A 20,941-nucleotide genomic window follows, 5' to 3' on the forward strand; every position below is an offset into this window, starting at 1 on the left:
AGGTTATACATTATACCTCCACGCCTAATAGTGCAGTTGTACCACTTAAATAAATTTTTTCAAATGCTTTAGAACAAGTACTAAGATACCGCAAAACGAAAAAACAAGAGAATCATTTCTTTAAGACCATCAATTTATAAAGCTCGGCCTGAAATTGCATTAAAATACAATAAAGGGTATGTAGATGCACATAGAAAACATATTTAGTAAGATAAGCTTTAATAATATGTTGGTACAAAGTTGATACAGTTTATAATATATAATTTATTAAAAATATTTTTTTTAATTGTAGACTAGTTACATAATTTTATAATATCATAAGCAGTATAACTTGTGTCAACATATCTGCTGCGGACTGTATTATATAATATGTCCTATTTGTGATCCTATGGAGTTCCTAATAAAATTCATGAAGCATTTAGAATAAAATAGGAGTTATTTTAGGGAATAATTTATGCTGTGAGGATTAGGTATTATTAACATACTCATCATTTACTATTATACAAAGTCAGTTAACGGGTCATTTAAATAATACTTGGCAAGTTCATTGTTGATTGCATAATCGTTAAATAATTTATTATAAACAAAACAAAAACAACATGTATAATGAAGAATTTCATTATGAAATTAAAACTTACAAAATAACAATAATTAATAATACCTAATATTAATAAAATGATTTTAATTGTGTACTGTCATATATACTTATTATAGCTGAGCTGATTTTGGTTAAGAAGGACAGCTCATTACAATCGATTGTACAGAAATATTTGACTTGTTTTCATCGGTTTTCGTTTGCTTCTTACCTTCTAAACTATGGTTAATTCCGTAAAACAAGTATATCATTAAACCTGAAAAAAAATTGATTTTAATTTCGCCACTACATGTAGACAATATACCGGTTGAGGCTATCATCAATATACTGTATCTAACCACATAGGAGCCATACGATGAACCGTATCCACGTTTTGTAATCCAATTCCATCATCAAGTACACATTTAATATTACACTCAAGCAAGGTATGATTGGAACGAATGGAACCTGTGTAGAAAAACAAAAATTAAAATTCAAAATTAGAATTTTATATCAAACAATGTATTTTACCTTAAACGAGAGATTTTCTTCGGCTTGTGGTAATCTAAACAACATGTAAGTCGTAACTACCATTATGAAAAATGAAATGTAGCACAATGTTAGAAGCGTTGATCTGCTAGTATCATGATGTCTTTCCACGTTTGCAAGACTAACACCGAAAACAACAGAGGCCAAACCTGCAAAACAAAAAATGTAATGCCATAAAATTAATATGACGTATTTGTTTTACTATCGATAAAAAGTACACAAGTTAAACATGTGTAATTCGTAAACCATCATAAACATTACTTACTAAAAATTAATATTAATGCTCTTGACACGTATTGAGTATCCGAATTGGGTGTTTTGGTATTCGACAAGTTAAACCATTTGTGAGTTTGATTTTTGTTGGATTTTACAATACATTTTTCATTTAGTGGCTTATTGTCACTATACCTGAAATAATCAAGAAAATCTGATATGACATCATATTTTACTAAAATTATAAGTAACAATACTAAACATTAAGCTATTCGTAGATGCATGATTTGAGGAACTAACCGAAGAACTAGTACACAGATAGATACAATAGTGTAGGCTTGAAGGGTTCCTATTGACGCCATGTCAATGAGCTGCGCAAGGTTGAAAAATACAGCTAAACTACCTAAAAAAAGTCAGAGTAAACCCCAGTTCATTTTAATTTGTATTTTAAAAATACTTATAGACTTATAATTTTACCGGAAAATGCTCCACACAACAACGTCGATATTAACGGAGTTTTAGTAGTGGAATTGATTTTTGATAGAAACTTAAATAACAAACCATCGTCAGACATTGAGTACAAAATTCGAGGTATCGGAAATATGCAACCCAACAGGCTAGAAACCATACAATTATTAGTATTAAAATAAAAATAGATTTAAGAACGGTTGGCTTAAAAGTTTACCTTGTGCATAATGCAAAAATTGCACCTGTTGACACTATAAACTTCACGGTGGGCATTTCCAAATTTTGGTAAAGTTGTGGAAGTGGTGCATTTTCATCCTGAAACAATTTAACGGATGCGTTTATTTAGCATTGAAATTCCAGTTTTAAAGAAGGAAACTCTTACTTGATCGTAGTATGGCCACATCAACGTCAAGACTGTTGCCACACCACAGTAAGCTATTGTACTAATGAAGAGCGAGGCTATTATTGCTAAAGGAATGTCTCTTTTCGGATTTTTAGTTTCTTCGCCTGGATACACAAAAATTGTGATTTACAGTTTTGTAACAAAGCAATTGTATGAGACAATAAGTAGTATCAACAAGTACCAGTAGTAGCAATGGAATCAAATCCAATAAAGCCATAAAAACATTTTGCAGCTCCTGCGGCTACTCCGGCCCAACCAAATGGTAAAAATCCGCCTTCGCCTCCGTCCATATTTGAAGGAATTTCGCTTTTTGGAATTGCCCAATTTGAGTAGTTCGCTAAATATTAGAATAAAACATTTAATGTGTGAAAGTGAAACTCCATTATTTCACTAGTGTCGTTACCTTTTAGAAATCCTGTTACGATTACAACAGTCACAGTGGACAAATTGAGTATTGTAAATATATTATTTGTAGATGTCGATTCTCTGACTCCCCAAGCTACTAGCACTAGAAAAAAACTACATTTTTATTATCGTTATTCAAATTTTTTTATATGATTAGAAATCATGAACCAAAAATAAGTATTCACTACCACATGTCTTTTGATCAAAAAATTGTCACCTGTACATTTTCGGTTTTCATCACTTCATAATATAATTTATAGTATTTTTTATCAGCAATTAAATAAGAATGCAAGTTGTAATACGTTTTTATGTAAATTAAATTTGTTTTCTTACATGTAATAGTCATAATGACTACAAAGGACGCAGCGTCAGGGTAACTGGCCAAAAAGCTTACATGGATTGGAAAGTGTTCTGTCATATATTTCTGTTGTGGGCTACCCAGCAAAGAATCAACATAGTTACTCATTGATTTGGCCACAGCCGCAGCACCTAATTATGAAACAGGCATGATCAATTTACTAAAAGCGATAATAAATTAATTTTTTTTTAATATAAAAACTGAAACATAATATTGAGGTTACTTTGCATTTGAAAAATAACGGTACACTTGTCAATATTAAATATTTTCAAAACTTAATTTTAAAGTAAATTATGACAGCGTGCAAATGTCATAGGAATTTAAACAGTAATAAGTATAATATGGACAAAAAACTGGTTTTAGTTTTACCTATAAGATGTTCAATCAATAAATTCCAACCGATGACAAATGCGGTAAATTCACCGACAGCCACATAACTGTAGATATATGCACTTCCGGCTTTGGGAACTCGGCCGGCAAACTCAGCATAACAGAGTCCTATGAGAATAATTGTAATTATATTAAATGTTGACGATTTACCTTAAAACCTTGCTTATAGTGATCACCAGAAAATGCAGAAACAACTGCAGCAATGGCGAAAGATAATACAACAGCTGGCCCAGCAATCGATTTAGCCACAGCACCAGCTAGCACATACACACCACATCCTAAAGTGGCGCCGGTACTAAGTGCGGTGAGATCAACGAAAGTCAACACACGTTTTAACTTATCAACTCCTTGTTCTTCTTCATCGGTTTTCTTTCTTGTTAGCGCCCATGTCAATTTTTTTTTCTACACATATTAACAATAATATTCGTACGATGAAAATAAATGCTAAAATCCAGCTACGTATAACCGGATAAAGTGTTAAGCGGTAGGTGGTATGACAGTGAAAATTAAAGAAGAAACGGAGAAGTAATAGCGGTAATAAAAATAAATGCAAAAGTAAACAAGGTAGAAGAAGGCCAACAAGTATGACGTGTAGACGATGTAAGATACCGAGTCTAGGGTGGCTGACTTCAATGGGAAAAGAGGCTAGGTAGAAGAAGAGTTAATCATATGTCATATTGTTTTATATGGGATGAGTGGGATACTTTATAAGCCTGTAATCCCGAAAGTCAATAAATGTACTTTAAGTTGACGTATTTTTTAATATCTGCACAGTCTGCACATTATATTTAGGTACAATATAAAATATTTAAACTTAGTGTTATTCCAGTCATAAAGTAGTAATAAGTACAGTCATAAGTACGAAATAAAGTAGAGTGTAATAGATCTTTATATTTAGATTGTACTTATCTTTGTGCTAGGGTATCTATGGTTTATGACCAACAGTATAACTAAAAGAAAGTAGGCAAATATTTTTTTTATATTTCTTCAATACACACACACACACACTTGTTGAAAATGCAATAAAAACATAAAGGTTTCTCAATCGACAGCTTTATTGAAACTTTACCCTCGTAAACGAATCACGTGCATATTATGACCACTTTGAAGTAAAAAACCCAATAGTGTCACATGCACTTGTTTATTGCATCTACATTTTACTACATTTCTGTTGCAAGCATGAGACATGAGGCCATAAATAGATAAGATCCAAGAGCTGAACATTAGACTGCAGAGTGACGAGAATCTACTGTTTATGCATATCGTACTTATGATAGATTAAGAAAAAAGATTAGAAGACAAAAACACTTTAAATCCAAAATTCACAACGGTAAATCGCGCGTTATGTTTAGCTTACAAAACCCAGATAGTATCCGAAAAGACTACATCATTTTACATTACTTCTAATACAACATCCATTTCTGTTGATGATTCATCATTAATGAGTAATGACAAAACGCCGTTTCCTCCAACCAAACATACACCAACACCAGAGCTAACAAAAACCTAACAGCCGATCGCAGTTACCATCTGCACATTCAGATGACATATCAACATTTCTAGATGAGTTATAGCTATTATAAGTCTATTACTATTGTTATCCTTCCACTATTTCGAGTTTCAACGCCTTAATAATATTATCTTGGCACTTGTATATCATTGTTAATACAATTTATGCCAAATACGAACAATCTATTGGAGCACCCCCCCCCCCCAGGAACTTTTTGAAACTTACCCTGCATATCTGTTACGATAAAAACAATGTTCTAAAATTTTTTTTTCGATTATTTTGGTCATAATTATAATACAAAGTGTTTTTAGTTTTTTTCTTTACTCTTTTTTTGTTATTATTGTTTTTTTCTAGTATCTTCAAACATAAAAAAAATATATGTTAAAAATCAGTTTCTTATCTAATATAATCTCAGCTTTCTGAAAAAATATTTATATTTTCTTCGAGTAACAGAAAGTTATTATAATAATTGAATTTATTATATAAAAAGTCGGTGTTTTTTGTGTTGCCCAAAATTTAAAACGTTTATTTTTCTTTTTTAGAAAGTTGAGAAAATGTAATATCAAATTTGCAAATTTTAAATTGGGTTCTTCATAAAAAACGCTTAGAAAAACAAAACAAAGAGTTTAAAATCATAGAAAAGTCGAAAAAACGGGAAATTATCTTATTTTTACACATAATTATTTTAACTATTTTGATTACTGTGGTCCTTTTTACGGCTTTTCTATGAATTTTCACCTCTTTTTTTGTGTTTTTTTGGTACTACAAAAATTCGTCCGTTTTTACCCATATTTATACTTCTTTATATTATTATATCTTTTTGTATTATAGATTTTTAAATATGACATTCCTATGAAGTCTTACGTTCAGTGCATTGTCACAAGATACCAACTAATATTGGTATTAACAGTTCTAAACTCAAAAGTCATACGTTATAACTTTGTGAGAATTCATTGAACAAAAAAACTAATCAACAAATATATTGGATATCTGCATAATATCCTTTTTAAACAATGGTATGAAATTCTTGTAATGTTAGTTAAAAGCTGTGAATATTCTTCTCATGTTTTAGCGCTTTTCGCAGAATTCACGGTTAATAAATTAAAAAAGCACTAATTTAACCTACAATATCAGGCATACGCCATACAAACCTGTATGAAGTACAATTTTAAATAATAAAAGTGTCTGTAAAAATCATTCATAAAATAAATTATAACTATAAATGACAAAAATATTTTCCTTAAAAGCCGATCGTGATATTCGAAAATTGACTATGTACAGATTATTTGAAAAATTAAACATGTATTACACACAACATCTTTTCTCAGTCTATTTTTTAAACCTAAAATCCAAAAATCCCACACCAGAGAAGAAATAGATTCTAGAAATAGAAACAGCTCAATACATCCCTTCTACGGCAAAGAAATAATAATTTGTTGTTCGTTCTTCGAGAGCAGTTTGTACTACGGTAGACATATTTTAAAGCATATCGTTAGAAAATTCGGCTTTTACTCGATTGCTTGAAAAATATGAAAATATTGAGAAGTTTTCGATATTGAAAGGAAAGGTGTAAACTTCTTCAACTTTTAGACGTATAAAGTAACTTCAGTGAACGGTTTGTGATTCATAGATACATCTTTGGTTCAGGACCCACATATTATTTCTTAAGGCAATAACGCATTTGAATGACATAAAAATTTAGTCAACACTATTATACTTTCATTATTATTATACTTCCATAAAATTAATTATTTGACTTTTAAAATGATGGATTAGGATTATGTTGGAACAACGGCATTCATTTTATAAAAAAACAATACTCGGTCAAGACGGTCCAAACCCATTTATTATTCGGTATGGTAAATTGTCGATGAATTTCTATTCAAAGCTAGTACTACAATGGTGTGATGTTTATTTATTAGGAAAATGGCATATGATGTAAGTGTATTTTGATTTTTTCAAAAATAATATGGTTCTACTGTTCCTAAGTATACTCCTATTTAAGTTGAAAAATATTTAAAGTATTCTTAACATATTCAAGACATCAATCGTAGCATAATTCTAAAATTATTGTGTGTTAATTAATTGTTTAGTTTAAAAAAGTTAATAACTGCAGTATTTTACGTTGAAATAAATAATAAGCTAAAAATATTTTTTAAATTGTGCCACGATCGATACTTAGAAATTGTTTTTTCAAAACTTAAGTCGGAGTATTTTTTAGTTTCGAAGTAAAAAACATATGTTGTTGTACAAAAATAGACCCTATATGCGTTTTAAAAATTGGAAAAAAAATGAATTATCAAAATATAATCTTCTTTTCTATGGTAATATGTACGTTTAAAAATTTTAGCTTAATGTTAAGTTTTAGTGAAAAATTGCCTATACAGTGCGCCTTCATCAATTATAGTGTAGAGGCCTCTATAGAAATTACTTATTTTACCACCAACATAATGAACGTGTGTAATGGTATTTTCTTAGTTTATTATTATTTTAATTTTATTATAATATATGTAATTTTAGACATTACAACAATTCACATTATTTTAAGAAAATATTTTACCTAATGAAAATATATTAGGTATATTGTAATGTATTCGCAATGTTTTAGTTACTTACGGATTTCCACCAAGGGGTTTCCATAATATTTTGTCCGGTTGTAATTATAGTGACACTGTGAACTAGAATGTTTGTTTGGATCGAACTGTGGATAAAAATTTCAGACCCACATTGCGACTGAGTGTCAAAGTCGCTAATTGTAGGCAATATAATATTATTTATGAACAATAAAAACGGTTATCAATGTTTTTGGTTGTAAAAAGTAAGCAAACATAGTATTACAACCGAAGACGTTCAACAGCGACTGACGTCTTGCATGACAATATATGTCATGTTATTGCGAGAGTGCCGGATTCAGTTGCAAAAACATTAAAATATTCAATGCAGCAGCTATAGACCATAATAATCCGTCGGTAGGAGGACACAGCTATTATACAACCATCTGATGTCTGTGGATAAGTGACCATGTTGTCGGCGAATAGGAGAAACAACCGAATATAATAACATTGTGTGAACGGTATTCGATTTGGTTAATATACTTACACGACTAACCTGCGTGAAAACAAGTCAACGGTAATTGTTGGAATTGTTCGGTGATAAAAACGCCACAGCCTCGGACACTTGGTGTATTGATGTGCTTTGAATCGTTTCGGTTTTGCTGATATTTTGAAACTAAAACATAGCTATAAGCAGGGTCGAATCAACGGTGGAAGGCCAACAAATCAAGACTGGGCCAACACACAAATAGTTAGTCTTTAGGATCAAGGTCGAAAGCTTACATAGTAAACACTATATAAATGAGCTATATAACCGCCTGTGAATTAGAAATGAATAATTTAAAACTGGTTATCGACCAGCCATTATTTTTAACACATCATTATTGTACAAAAATCCATATTTTTTAAAGATCTTTAAAAATGAACAATAATTTGGATTAAGCGATAATAGCATACTGGTTGTACACAGAATTTCAACATGTTTAATTTGTATTTTTCCATTGTTCATTATTTAATAATATAACGTTTTAGCAAATTATAATTTTGATTATGGATAGAAAAGTAGTTTTCCAAAATTTTAATACATGGTCCAATAGTAACAATTCTTTTAAGATAATATCACAAAAGTTTTACTTTTTTTTAAAATAATTAAAAAATACTAAATGCCTAATATCAGACCTTTCACATTTTTTAAAGTTTTGAATATTTAAAATAAACTCCAAAAAGGTCACAGTTGTAATAAAATACCATTTAATAAATTTAAAAATTAAAACACTATTCCCGTAACAATATTTACGGAATAAAAATATTTTCATTACGTTTTTCAGGTCAATGTTAACGAGAATTAAATTTATATACAGTGCAATATTATATTTTGTGAAGTCGAATTTACCATTATGTTAATTTAGAGTAAATAAATAATGTTCTTTTTCGATATATTCGTTAATAATAAAAAAAAAAATTTGAAGTCGGTCATGGATTTATAAGTTTGTTTCCAAGTAAACGTGGTTATATCATATAATTTATATGGTCTTGTAAAACATTTGTTTAATTTTAATGAATTGACTAAATTTGGCAAAACAAATACAATTTAAACAGGAATATATATTTAAATTAAAAAAAAAAATTGATTCAAAACAATTTTAATACAATGGCGGTTTAAAATGTCAAAGACAAGGATAAGGTGGATAAGGACAAGGTAGACATATATACAAATAGCAGCTTATAAGATTGGTCAAACTGTAAAAATGTGAACAATTTTGCAATTCAAAGCTGGGAACAAAATCAAAAGAAAGTTTTTACATAATTTTGTTAAATCCAATTCATGTAAAATTTGGCTTGGCAACGTTTTTAATGCCTGTCTTCCAATTCACAGTCTTAAAAATTATTTAATAGCCAACACATTGATTTTGACAGCGAACAACTGCAAATCATAAAATTATCTGAGCAAAGGTTGCCTAGGTAGCTAGATCAATGTTTTCGAGTATTATCTAGGTACGAAATTCAAAAACTGCCACGTTTAAAAGGTGACCTCCAACGTCCAATAAAATAGGTGCACGCTGGTCAGTGGGTATGCTTGTTAAGCGCATACAAAGTATAATTTACGGTTTAAGACACAAGCAGTATCAGTGTTTATTTTTATATTGTGTATAAGTCAATACAATAGCCGATAATCAGTCGCACAATTTACGGATGATTTAGAAAATATAATGGCGAAATTTAGGTTTTTTCTACCATGCTCGTTTGTTAAGCAACCACATTGTCTTCTCGTTTCGTTGCCCAATGATGGACGACCGTTACTTAATGTGTGATAAGGACAATCTCTTGATAATCACATGTTAAATTTGCACAGTTGAGATTCTGCGATTACGATTCATTATTACTATTATTATTTTTTTTTGTTATATTCTTTTTCAAAATATCGTTAATAGATTTATCAGCAATGATATTAATTAATAACACAGTCGCTACCGACGGACACATAATGAGACACTTATCATTCACCAAAATAATAATACCAACAATTACCAAATCTTTATTATGTGCACCTATCACGATTATATTGTTGTTATAAGCCGGATGAACGCACACTATGCATCGTGTTTTAATGTTTGTCATAATGTTTTAAGAAATTATTTAAGACAAATGATAACGCAATAATAGTTGCTACAGTCGTTTCATCGTGTTAAGGCTAGATGATGTAGTACCTATATTAAAATAGTTATGTAACAGATGTTAAATACAAATTAACACTACATTAAAACTGTATAAATCATTTTATTTGTGAACTACTATTTAAAATATATCAGTAACACTATGCTATGTGAAATCGGCCAACTCTTTGCAAACGTTTTGTGGAGTTATATGAAGGTATAGTCGGCCACTACGATTACCTAAAACAGTTTGTTTTTATAACACATTTAGGTTAGGTTAAGTTACCCTTTTTATCACAAAAACATTTTTTAAAGAAAAAGCATTTCATGCTGATTATGTTATCTAATTATTAAATATTATCTACATATATTATTCTTTATCGAGAGGACTGAAAGCGGACGGGTTTTAAAGGGGTTTTATATAGGCAATAATTAAGAAAAAAATTGGTTTAAATGCATTTTGACCATGTCAATTTATTAACAAATTAATTTGTAAAAGTTTCAAAGTATTATTTTTAACTTGTACAATTTTTTCAATGAGTAAATTTGGTGGTATTTTAGAACGATTTAACTTATGTAAAGTGATTTGAGGTCTTTGACATACTTTATTAGGTTATGCAGGAAACCGATTTTAATTGAAAAAATTCAATTTCTTGTAATTAAATTAATTAAAAAACACATTGTTTACATAAAAACCAAAAATCCGTTTCCTTCATAACCTGGTAAAGTAGCCCAAAAACTTATAGAATTGAAATCGGACCATCCTAAGTATTTTGACAGGTTTTTTGGTAAAAAACAGATCGCTTTCAATTCCCTTAACATCAGCGACATTTGAAAACAACATATATTTGTGAAATAATAATAAAAAAAGACACTAGATGGGATTAATTTTAAATCTGTATGTATAATAAATATCAACCATTGGCCACTCCATGAAATTAAATTTAACATTTTTTTTTATTTATTATAAAGGGCCAAAGGCTTCAACATCAATGGTTATTTTTTAACAACATTTAAAGTTTTTATAATTTTTTTAATATGTTAATTTTATGAAAAAATGTACATATTACTTCAAAGATCTCTTCGTTGAGGACCTGTTATAGTCATATTGGATACTTAAGTACCATCTTATGTACCATCTTGATGTGTTTACTTAAAACTTTTGAGTCCTAGTATTTGAATACATGCAACCTTCTAAAACTATACCCTTCAATGTCTAGGTGTTTATTTTGGCTGTCTGTTTTCTTCAAAAATGTTTATATAATCATTACATGGTAAAAAAATGAAATGTAATTTTTATGGGCGTGTTTTGGCGCAATTACTCGTTAATCGTTAGTTATAATGTTTTATCAGCGATGAAAAAATACAATTTGTCAATCCAAATGATTAGCATAAAAATTTGGTAAAAATTATTATCTTATTTATATTTATATTTTAGTAGTATATACATATATACAAGACAACAGTGATCACAGTTTAGTTTGCCTATTTTCGTTCAGTTCTTTCCTTTTAATTGCTTCCAAGCTGTGATTAATTCCATAAAACGAGTATATTAGTAATCCTGGAAAATGCACAATACACTGATTAGCTTTTATTATCTATTAAATAAATCAGTTTTTTCGTTAGCAATTTGTGGGTGTAGTTCGTTTTTATAATATTTAAATTTGGTAGTGTTACTCACCTAAAGCTATCCATACAAAGAATCGTATCCAAGTCTTGTAGTCCAACACCATCATTAAATAAATATTCAAAAATATACTCAAGCACGGTATAAGTGGAACACAAGGTACCTAAAAATATTATAAAATTCCTTTTATATATAATGTATTATGTTATTTAGTTTCGTGACAGTGATAGTGAATTTAAGGCGAAAAAATAGCCAATTTAATTACACTCGGGTTTTTAGGTGACCTTCTAGATAATATTGTTTTAAAAGCTATAAAACCATAATAGTATGTATAATATACTAATACAAACCTTAAAGTATATACTTTCAGTTACTTTAGGTAGTCTACTAAACAGTAGTAACGTTAATAATAATACTATAGCTGAAATTAGGCTTGTTGCGACTAAAATATATCTGATGCTTTGATACGTGTCCAAATTCATCAAACTAAAAGATAAAATGCATGTTGCACATACTGAAACAAGAAAAACAAATAATTCATTTTTTTTACATTATATTAATATATAAATTGTTAATTGAATATTAACCGAAAAACGTTTTCTATAAGTTATAACTCTATTGAACGCATAATTTGTATGAATACAAATAATATACATATATATATATATATATATATTGAATGGTATGTATTTACTTACCAAAAATAAATATAAATGCTCTTGCAAAATATTGGGTATACGAATTCGGAACTTTTACATTCGATAAATTACAACATAACTTAAGAGCATTACGCCAGTTAATATTTATTGGTTCCTTAGATTCACTATTATCTTTATACCTAGAACGATTTCAAAGCAATTAGGTATACTTAACATAATACTAATTTATTGGTATTATTAGTTTACACATACGTCATAATGTATTAGTTTTAATGATATTTGTAATCTCGAGACTTGAAAAATATTTTATTACAAAAAAAAAAAAAAATTGCTCAAATCACGAATAACAAAAAAACTTTTCATTTAATTTTAGTGAATGAGATATTTTTTTCATAACGAGATACAGAATAGAAAATGTTGATACTATAAACCAAAAACTAATTTGTGCATTCTGTTCGCAAAAATAGAAACACCGATAGGCCGATGGTAAAAAATATAATATTGTAAAAAAAAGGAATCGAGTTAACAAAGACATGCATAGACAAGGACAATAGACAGTTTTTCTACCGAGAACTTATCTGATAGGAATATCCGAAAATGAGGCGTAGAAGAATTAAAACCGATCAATAATGTTTTTAGTTAGAACATGAAAGAACCTAAACCTGTTAAAAAGCGAGGGAGAATGAGAAGAGTAGTGTATGTTTTTCTCGTCGCCAAACGAAACTATCATCAAAGTCACTTATAGCAGTGAGATGGCTTTGAAAATTAGCAAACTCGAAGCTGACCGACAAGCGAAGAAGAAACACAAACAATAAGTTAAATTGTATGATGTGTACAAAAAATTACTTGTCTAGCAATAAACACAATGCTACCTAAATATAAGCTATATAAAATAAATTCAATACATTTTAGTTCTTACGCTTGCACATTTATATCATGTCCATTTTTTAAGCAATATTTAACTCGTATAGGAAATAACATGTATGGTATACCTTAACATGAGCACACATATACAAACAATTGTGTAAGCTTGAAAAGTACCAATGGACGCCATATCGATGAGCTGCTCCAAATTGAATATGATCGCTAGGAAACCTGAAATTTCACATTCGTATTTGAAATTGTTTTTTTCGTTATAAAGTTGAATTAGTGGAGCTACCAGATAAAATTCCGCATATGACTGAAGATATAAAAGGCGTTTTGGTAGTTTTGTTGACTTTTGACAGAATTTTGAATAGTAAGCCGTCGGAAGACATGGCATACAGAATTCTGGGCAATGGAAATATCGCACCTATTAATCTTTTAAAAAAAAAAAAAAAACATTAAGACAATGAATCGGTACAATATTAATTAAAACTCACGTGGTAGTCAAAGCGAATATTGCTCCTCCTGAAATGAAATATTTTATTAAGGGCATTCCCAAATGGTCATAAATTATAGGCAACGGTGCACTAGAGTCCTGAATCGAATCAAAAGGATTTTGCGTCATCAAAATAATAAAAAAAAAACAAAAACAAGTCAAAATTAAATCATACTTGGTCGTAGTACGGCCACATCAGAGTCATGACAATAGCTACTGAAACGTACACCGTGGTGATGCTTATCAGAGAAATAATGAGCGCCAACGGGATATTTCTCTTTGGGTTTTTCGTTTCGTCACCTTAAGAAAAGATCACAATAAATAATTGACATACAAAACTATTGCAACATGACAGTGCACACCGGTTGTTGCTATAGTATCGAAACCGATAAATCCATAAAAGCATTTGGCCGATCCGGCGATTACTCCTGGCCATCCAAAGGGAAAGAATCCGCCTTCTCCGCCGTTCACGCCGGGAGGGATGTCGCTCTTTTTAACATTCCAGTTGGATAGGTCAGCTTAAACGTTAAGAGTTTCGCAAATTACCCTCGTACAATACATAGAGATCATTAATCAAATGTTGTTCATCATCAATACCAAAATAACATCCTGTGGCGACAACTGTAAATATGACCAGCAAATTTAACGACGTCAGGATATTGTTGGCCAAAGCTGATTCGCGAACACCCCACGCTACCACCACTGTAACAATATTGCTACTCATTAGGGTCAATTTCAACATTTAATGTTGGGTTTTACTGAAAAAAAAAAATATTTCTTCCCATATGTTAATCACAACAGTACGTTTTTAGTAAACATTTATAATTATGTGTACATTTTAATTTTTTTAAACAATTACAAGAGCGCGAAATAAAATCAAATATGTACATATTATTGTCTTCAGAGTAAAATCATTATATTATGCTATCTATGTATATCATATATATATATATCTATATCTTATTTCAAATTCTCGCTATAATCAAACCTTGAACAGTGCAAAGCCTTTTTTTATGAACGCAAAAGTTCTTCGACATAAAACGTTATCGGTTCTTTAAAATATTCAAGTGTTGCGTTTTAAGTGGTCAATAAATTATTTTAATACCAGAATGATAGCATGTCATTCAATGGTTTGTGACCATTATAGCATCATACCTATAAATTCAGATTATCTATTATACTTATCATCACCATGAACTAATATAATACTAAAGTTTCAAAAACATAATTATTTGAATAATCCATAGATGTTACGTGTATCTATATATTATACATTGAATTTTACGTTATTAAGTGTTTTAAAGTTAAATACAATCCGAAGATGCCCCCACCTTATTTATTTTCCGGGCGCGGTGCGATAACGATTTGGGCACGTGGCACAGTGGATCCAGAAAGAGTTTTTTTAAATATATTGATTGAAATATGGGTGTTATTATTAAAAACGTTTAGTTTAATACTTAAAGAAAAATAAATATGGACTTTTAATGTAAAAACGTGCAGGTTATTGAGCATTGAAATAACTGGTATGATGATCATTTTTTTTTGCTACTGCTATCGAAACAATTTTAGAAAGAGTAATTTATACGTCTTGGGTCTTAAAAACATTTTTTATTAATAAAAGGCATCTTATTATTTTATGTTATTGGCCGACAATAATTGTTTACCATTAGGCACTAGGGTTGATCGTCTGTCTATAATAATATATATATATATATATATGTTGTCCTTGTTAACCATATATTATAATTATTAATCTGAAATTATTAATTAAGTGTTTTAAAGTTCAAATGTAATCCGAAGATGCCCACCAGTAGCTACGTTGGTACATTTTATAAAACTCCCTACTAGCTAATTTCCGTTTTAAATAAAATTAATAAAATAACTGTACTCGTTAACATCATTATGAATATAAACGACGCGACATCCGGATATTCTCCCAAAAAACTGACGTGTATTGGTAAGTGTTCCAGCATGAATTTTTTTTGTGGATATCCAAGTAGCGAGTCGAAATAATTACTTGTAGCCTTGCCAATGGACGCGACCCCTGTAAAATTACAAAATCGCTGTATAAACATTTCAACGGCGTTTGCAATATGTTTTTAATTATTCTTTTACTCGCCTATAATGTGTTCTATTATTAAGTTCCAACCGATTATAAAAGCGGGAAATTCTCCCACAGCTACATATGTATAAATGTACGCAGACCCGGCTTTGGGTACTCGACCGGCGAACTCGGCGTAACAAAGACCTAAAACATATTATAACCGTTAAGTTGTTATTATTTTTAATTGTTCAGACAAATTTAAAAGAAAACAAATTAAAGTGTATTTTAGGACACGAGAATATAATTATTTATAATTTTGTCCATCGACATAGTAATTAGTATGTATGCTACTAAAAAAACCGCTTTGGTGTTGTTATAATACCATATCCGACACAGCATTGATATATTTTAATAATATTTCACTCAGAATTACTTTAAACTAAATTTCACAAATGTTTATAAAATCGTTATGTTTTTGGTAGGAAACCAATATAGTTATTGATCATACAATTATTTACAATTTTTTATTTTTATTAAAGGCCTTTTAATATTCCTCACATTCTGTGTTGAGTATCTACCACTTATTTGATTTCACTCCACAATAAAAGAAGTATTACTGTACATAGTGCTTACCTGCAAATGATGAAACTATAGCAGCTAAAATAAATGATAATATTACAGCGGGTCCAGCAAATGTTTTAGCCACAACTCCAGCCAATACGTACACTCCTGATCCCAATGTACCGCCAGTGGCCAAAAATATTAAATCAAACAAATTTAATGTTCTTTTAAGTTTTCCATTGCTCGCCTCTTCGCCGTCCAAATAAATTTTCTTCCTCATCAGCGCATCTTTAAGTCGTATTTTCTGAAAAAATATAAAAATAAATTACTAATTTTCAATTATTCGCATGATAATTTAAAAACAATATCGTTGCAGTTTAAATGATTGTTGATGAATTTAATAATAAAATAACTTTATAAATATTAAATTTATTATTAATACATTACATTATTCTCAGTCATTATTTGCGTGTATTTATACAAAACTATAAAACAAATTCAATTAAAATGTATTTCAACTTTTTTTTTTTTTTGGTGTAACTGAAACGAACACTACTTTAAACACCCGTTCATTAGGATACGTTGAATGATAGTAACCACATTCACGTGCAATCGATAGACAATTGATTGTATGGCCTTGAAATTATTTAATTGCTACTCAATAAAACTGGTTTTTAGAAGAAAATAAACAATATTTATACGAGTGCGTACCGAGTCCGATTGCGGTTAAGGCCGCATATAAAATTGCTTAGGGCGCAAATACTAGAAAGGCGCTACCGTTTAGTATTTATAAAGGTGCCGCCTTAATAAATCATCATCTACTTTTTTTTGCAAAAAACCCCTTTAAATAATTGATATTTTTGCAGACAATGCATGAGTGACATCGCTGGTGTGCAAGTTTAGATGAGATCGGTTTTTTCACTTTTGTCAATTTCGAATTGTCCAGCCTCATCCAAATTTGATTATATATTTTATAACGTTTACAAACGTTTTTTTCTTCAACCCGGTCTCAAGTAAACTTCACGACGAATTTAAATTTTTGGGCCATCAAAGAACAAAAAATAATATAAGATAAAATCACATGATTGTAAAAACAACACCTTCTTAGGAATGTATTTATGAATATTATTATATTAACACCAGGGTTTCAATTATATATAAGACACTCCTCCGTGTCTCCCATCTCTCCCTTTCACTCTTCTAAGTTCTACGTCCTTCAGTTAAAATAATTAGTGTAAGGAGTATTCACTTCAGCCGAGTGTAACGACATACACTCTAAGGTCTTCTTTTATTTACTAAGAATCATTTTCCGGCAAGTTATAATTTATTTCTGTTTTTTTCTATATAGTACATTATATAATTTTATTATAAAATGCCATTAATAATTTCTTCTGGAGAACCAAATGGCCTAGAACAATAAAGCCTTAGAAGCTTTACAAGAGTTTCAATAAAAATAAAACGCATAAGGTTTTCTTTAACTACGGTCTTTGTGTTGAAACATAATATGAAATTTGATAAGGTACAAAAAATAATTGCAATGTCTGTTGCTGGTCTATTGTGATAATTGTAAACAATCATTTCCGTACAAAGGCTATGATTTTGCAATAGATTTTATTATTATTGCATTTATAATAATTTTAGATTAAGCAAAAACCAGATTAATCAATCATTAGTATTGAACGATGAAGTCACCCTCATATTATGTAATACTATTGTGAATCGCTAGTTTATTCTTTAGATAACGTGTCATTGTCAAGGAACCCTAACAAATGAAGCGTAGAGCCGTTGGACGGTCGAAACACAGGATATGGCAGTACAGAAATTAACTGTGAAAAGTTTATAGAAATAACATTAACAACTATAAACTAAGACAATGAACAAAAGTGGTGTCGGAAATGAACGTAGGCGTACGCAAGGCTATTGGCGCTGGTCGGAATGAAGGTCTTCCTCATTGGGGACGACAGGTTCCCAAGAAGACAGTGGATGCCCAGCTTTGTCGTTAGCGATTGACCTAGTAACGGACTTAATACGAAACTTTAGGTCACACGGTAAAATTTTTGCAACACGAGTCGCCGCAAAGTATATAAAACAGAATACAATTATTATTGTACAGATTATATATAACAACATGTTATGTCTATAAGTATTTATAATAACAATTACATTCTCTTGCAATTTTCTATGGTTAAGTCAATTAGGTACAATAATTAGTACCTATTTAACAATGGTTCTGATACCTTTTTTAATTTGTTTAGTTTGTTAGTCATTACATTGTCCACTATCGATTTATTGACATTTAAAAAACTTAACTTATCCGTATAATTAATGTTAGTAACATATATAATATATATGTGACAAATGTTATTTACATTAATAATATTAGGTGTTAATATATCCTGATTAGAATATTACGCTGTAATGCCGCAGCCTTTCAGGATGGGAGAGAGGTAAGGCAGAACAGAAAGTTAACTACAAAAGTTAGTCAATACTATAATTAAATTAACTTAATACTAATCTTACAACGCAATGAATAGTTAATTAGTCGGACACAATAATATACATAAGAACAATAAAAGGTCTGGGGAATGACATGATCCAATGTGGTAAGTGATTGTTCAGCTTCGTCGTTGACGGTTGGCCTATAACGTAACAATCTCAGAACGAAAATTTAATGAATGATAAGCGTTTTGTTACATAGGTCGTTACAAAATACATTCTACAAATATTATTGTACTAATAATTGTATATAATAACATGTTGTGTCGGCGAGTGTTCACCGTTACATTGTCTTGTAAGTCTTTCTGATTTAACTCATCGTATATACTTAACAAAGGATCAGATATCTTTTTAATATCGTTAAGTCGGTTAGTTATTACATGATCAGACAAAAATGTATTAACATTTAAAAAGCTTAATTTACCAATATAGTTAGTGTTGTTAATGTTAGTCTGTGGAATATAATCTACATAGGTACTCAAGATTTTCGTTAATAATGTTGGGTATCAGCACATCTTGACTGCGCTTTACAATAATTAATGAGTATATTTACTAATCCTACACCTTGTATACGGGTCTTAGTGATTTAGATTTCAGTACAAGTCAGTAAAAATTATTCTAATTATTATTATTAAAATAATTCTGATTATTCTAATCTAATTTCATAGAGAGTTCGTAAGTATTATCTTTAAGATTTTTGGCTAAAGTTTGTAAAGAAGTCATCCCTGATTAAATAATTTTTTTTTTTTTGTTTATCTATCACATCGAATTGATGATGTTCCGTTATAGCACGCTATGTATAGTCTCTACGTGACCAAAATTAATATCAGAGAAAAGAACGTCGCATACATTGTATAATACGTGTGCTATGTATGTACTGGTAATAGAACGTTTAGAAAATTGTCGTAATTCGGGTTTAAATCCTACTACATCCAATAAAGCGTTCCTACGAACGATTCCTTCCCAAGTTGTACAATGAGAAGAATTCAATGGTCTACACAATTTTACCAAAGCAAATATGATAAGACATAATATATGATATATTTATGTTAACGTTGGTGTTAGTTCTATACACAACTGTTTGTATTTAAGTTTCCTAACGATCCGATCGAAGTGATAAATTTGGTCAACGCCAGTTGTGTCAGTATCCTTTTATCGGTATACCCACTCCACAATACAACACAAGGAGCTAGCCCCCTGTCCGTAATGTAAGACTGTATGTATTCGGGGTTTAAGTTATTGAGTGGTAGATGTAAACTGTCATAAAATTGTGAGAAAATATGAGATATAGTTTGGTGTTAGTAGAGTGAAGGGTTTGACCGAAAATTCGTTTACACTCGTCAACGAATCTAGGGTAATCTTTCAGTTTGTCAGGTAAACCCCCTCTTATTAATAACTATAGGATGCTCCGTTAGATGAACTGCCTATCTCGTATCTGTCCAACGAATTGGATATGGCTCCGGACATTAGTGCCTTTTTTTCAGGATTCAAATTCATAAATTCGAAGTCGATAATCACGAAGCTCCTATAAAACAAGTTTATTAGTTAGTTTATAGGTCATAGAAAAAAATTGGTCTTACTACGTATCAACCAAAAGGTGCGCGAATTATTATTCAGTGTTAGTCCAAAAGTACATTAGCAAACGTTAAAAAATCAAACTCGCCAGAAGTATTTTTTGTCGATAAAAATAACCAAAGTACAATCGAATACAATCAAAACTTGATAATTTACTACTAAAACAAAATTGTGAACATTTGTTTGATTGTTTATTTCCAATGAAATGTAAAAGGTAATGATAATACAACTTAGTGTAAAAAAAGTTAAATTAAACCAATAAAGGTTTAATTACCAGTGCGTTAAGATTGTACCTACACACGAAACACCCCTCCTCCCAAAAAAAAAAACAAAGAGGTTACCTAAGTACAAACAAAAAACAAATATGCTTACAACTGAATTGAAGGCATCTTGCGGTGAAAAGGTTGAGGTTGAGTAGTCAATGTGGAAACAGCCGTCCGTTGATCTTGAGTCGAATCAGGATAAGGCAATACAGAAATTAACTTTGAAAAGCTAATAGAAATAACTTTAATAATTATAAACTAAGACAACACAATGTAATAA

The 20,941-nt window shown here is 30.1% G+C and overlaps 2 protein-coding genes across 3 annotated transcripts; both read right to left on the minus strand.

Moving 5' to 3' along the window:
- Positions 1-300: 300 nt before the first annotated feature.
- LOC126841296 (high affinity cationic amino acid transporter 1-like) lies at positions 301-7,751 on the minus strand. Of its 2 annotated transcripts, XM_050577667.1 has the most exons (15): positions 7,487-7,751; positions 3,537-3,762; positions 3,340-3,468; positions 2,946-3,101; positions 2,611-2,715; positions 2,389-2,544; positions 2,187-2,311; positions 2,022-2,119; positions 1,814-1,953; positions 1,637-1,739; positions 1,389-1,531; positions 1,106-1,272; positions 934-1,042; positions 706-851; positions 301-397 (listed from the first exon to the last, which is right to left on the minus strand). In XM_050577667.1, exons 1-14 carry the CDS (start codon positions 7,508-7,510, stop codon positions 730-732), a joined length of 1,803 nt encoding a protein of 600 aa, XP_050433624.1. In that variant the 5' UTR covers positions 7,511-7,751; the 3' UTR covers positions 301-397; positions 706-729. The 2 variants fall into 2 exon arrangements, with proteins under 2 accessions (XP_050433624.1, XP_050433622.1); XM_050577665.1 differs by lacking the exon at positions 301-397 and having other exon boundaries at positions 435-851; positions 7,487-7,750.
- A 3,723-nt stretch (positions 7,752-11,474) lies between these two features.
- Positions 11,475-16,903, minus strand: LOC126841309 (cationic amino acid transporter 2-like). The gene is made up of 14 exons (XM_050577697.1): positions 16,775-16,903; positions 16,400-16,631; positions 15,842-15,970; positions 15,611-15,766; positions 14,320-14,424; positions 14,085-14,240; positions 13,898-14,022; positions 13,724-13,821; positions 13,522-13,661; positions 13,355-13,457; positions 12,402-12,541; positions 12,054-12,217; positions 11,758-11,866; positions 11,475-11,637 (listed from the first exon to the last, which is right to left on the minus strand). Exons 1-14 carry the CDS (start codon positions 16,787-16,789, stop codon positions 11,546-11,548), a joined length of 1,764 nt encoding a protein of 587 aa, XP_050433654.1. The 5' UTR covers positions 16,790-16,903; the 3' UTR covers positions 11,475-11,545.
- Positions 16,904-20,941: the final 4,038 nt, after the last annotated feature.

The sequence above is a fragment of the Adelges cooleyi genome, unplaced genomic scaffold (genome assembly GCF_023614345.1).
Source record: "Adelges cooleyi isolate 19-005CV unplaced genomic scaffold, UGA_ACOO_1.1 ACOO_flye_CR_arks_rails_tigmint_CR_PRNA_381, whole genome shotgun sequence".
NCBI lineage: Eukaryota > Metazoa > Arthropoda > Insecta > Hemiptera > Adelgidae > Adelges > Adelges cooleyi.

Excerpts from the sequence above, each read along its gene's own strand:
- LOC126841296 (XM_050577667.1), bottom strand. The coding sequence starts at position 7,510 with ATGGAAACCCCTTGGTGGAAATCC. Across the intron at positions 2,545-2,610 it reads CGTAACAGGATTTCTAAAAG|CGAACTACTCAAATTGGGCA; the intron begins GTAACGACACTA and ends TCTAATATTTAG. Across the intron at positions 2,312-2,388 it reads TGATTCCATTGCTACTACTG|GCGAAGAAACTAAAAATCCG; the intron begins GTACTTGTTGAT and ends TTGTGTATCCAG.
- LOC126841309 (XM_050577697.1), bottom strand. Across the intron at positions 14,241-14,319 it reads CGCCACAGGATGTTATTTTG|CTGACCTATCCAACTGGAAT; the intron begins GTATTGATGATG and ends TTAACGTTTAAG. Across the intron at positions 12,218-12,401 it reads AGCATTTATATTTATTTTTG|TATGTGCAACATGCATTTTA; the intron begins GTAAGTAAATAC and ends TTCTTGTTTCAG.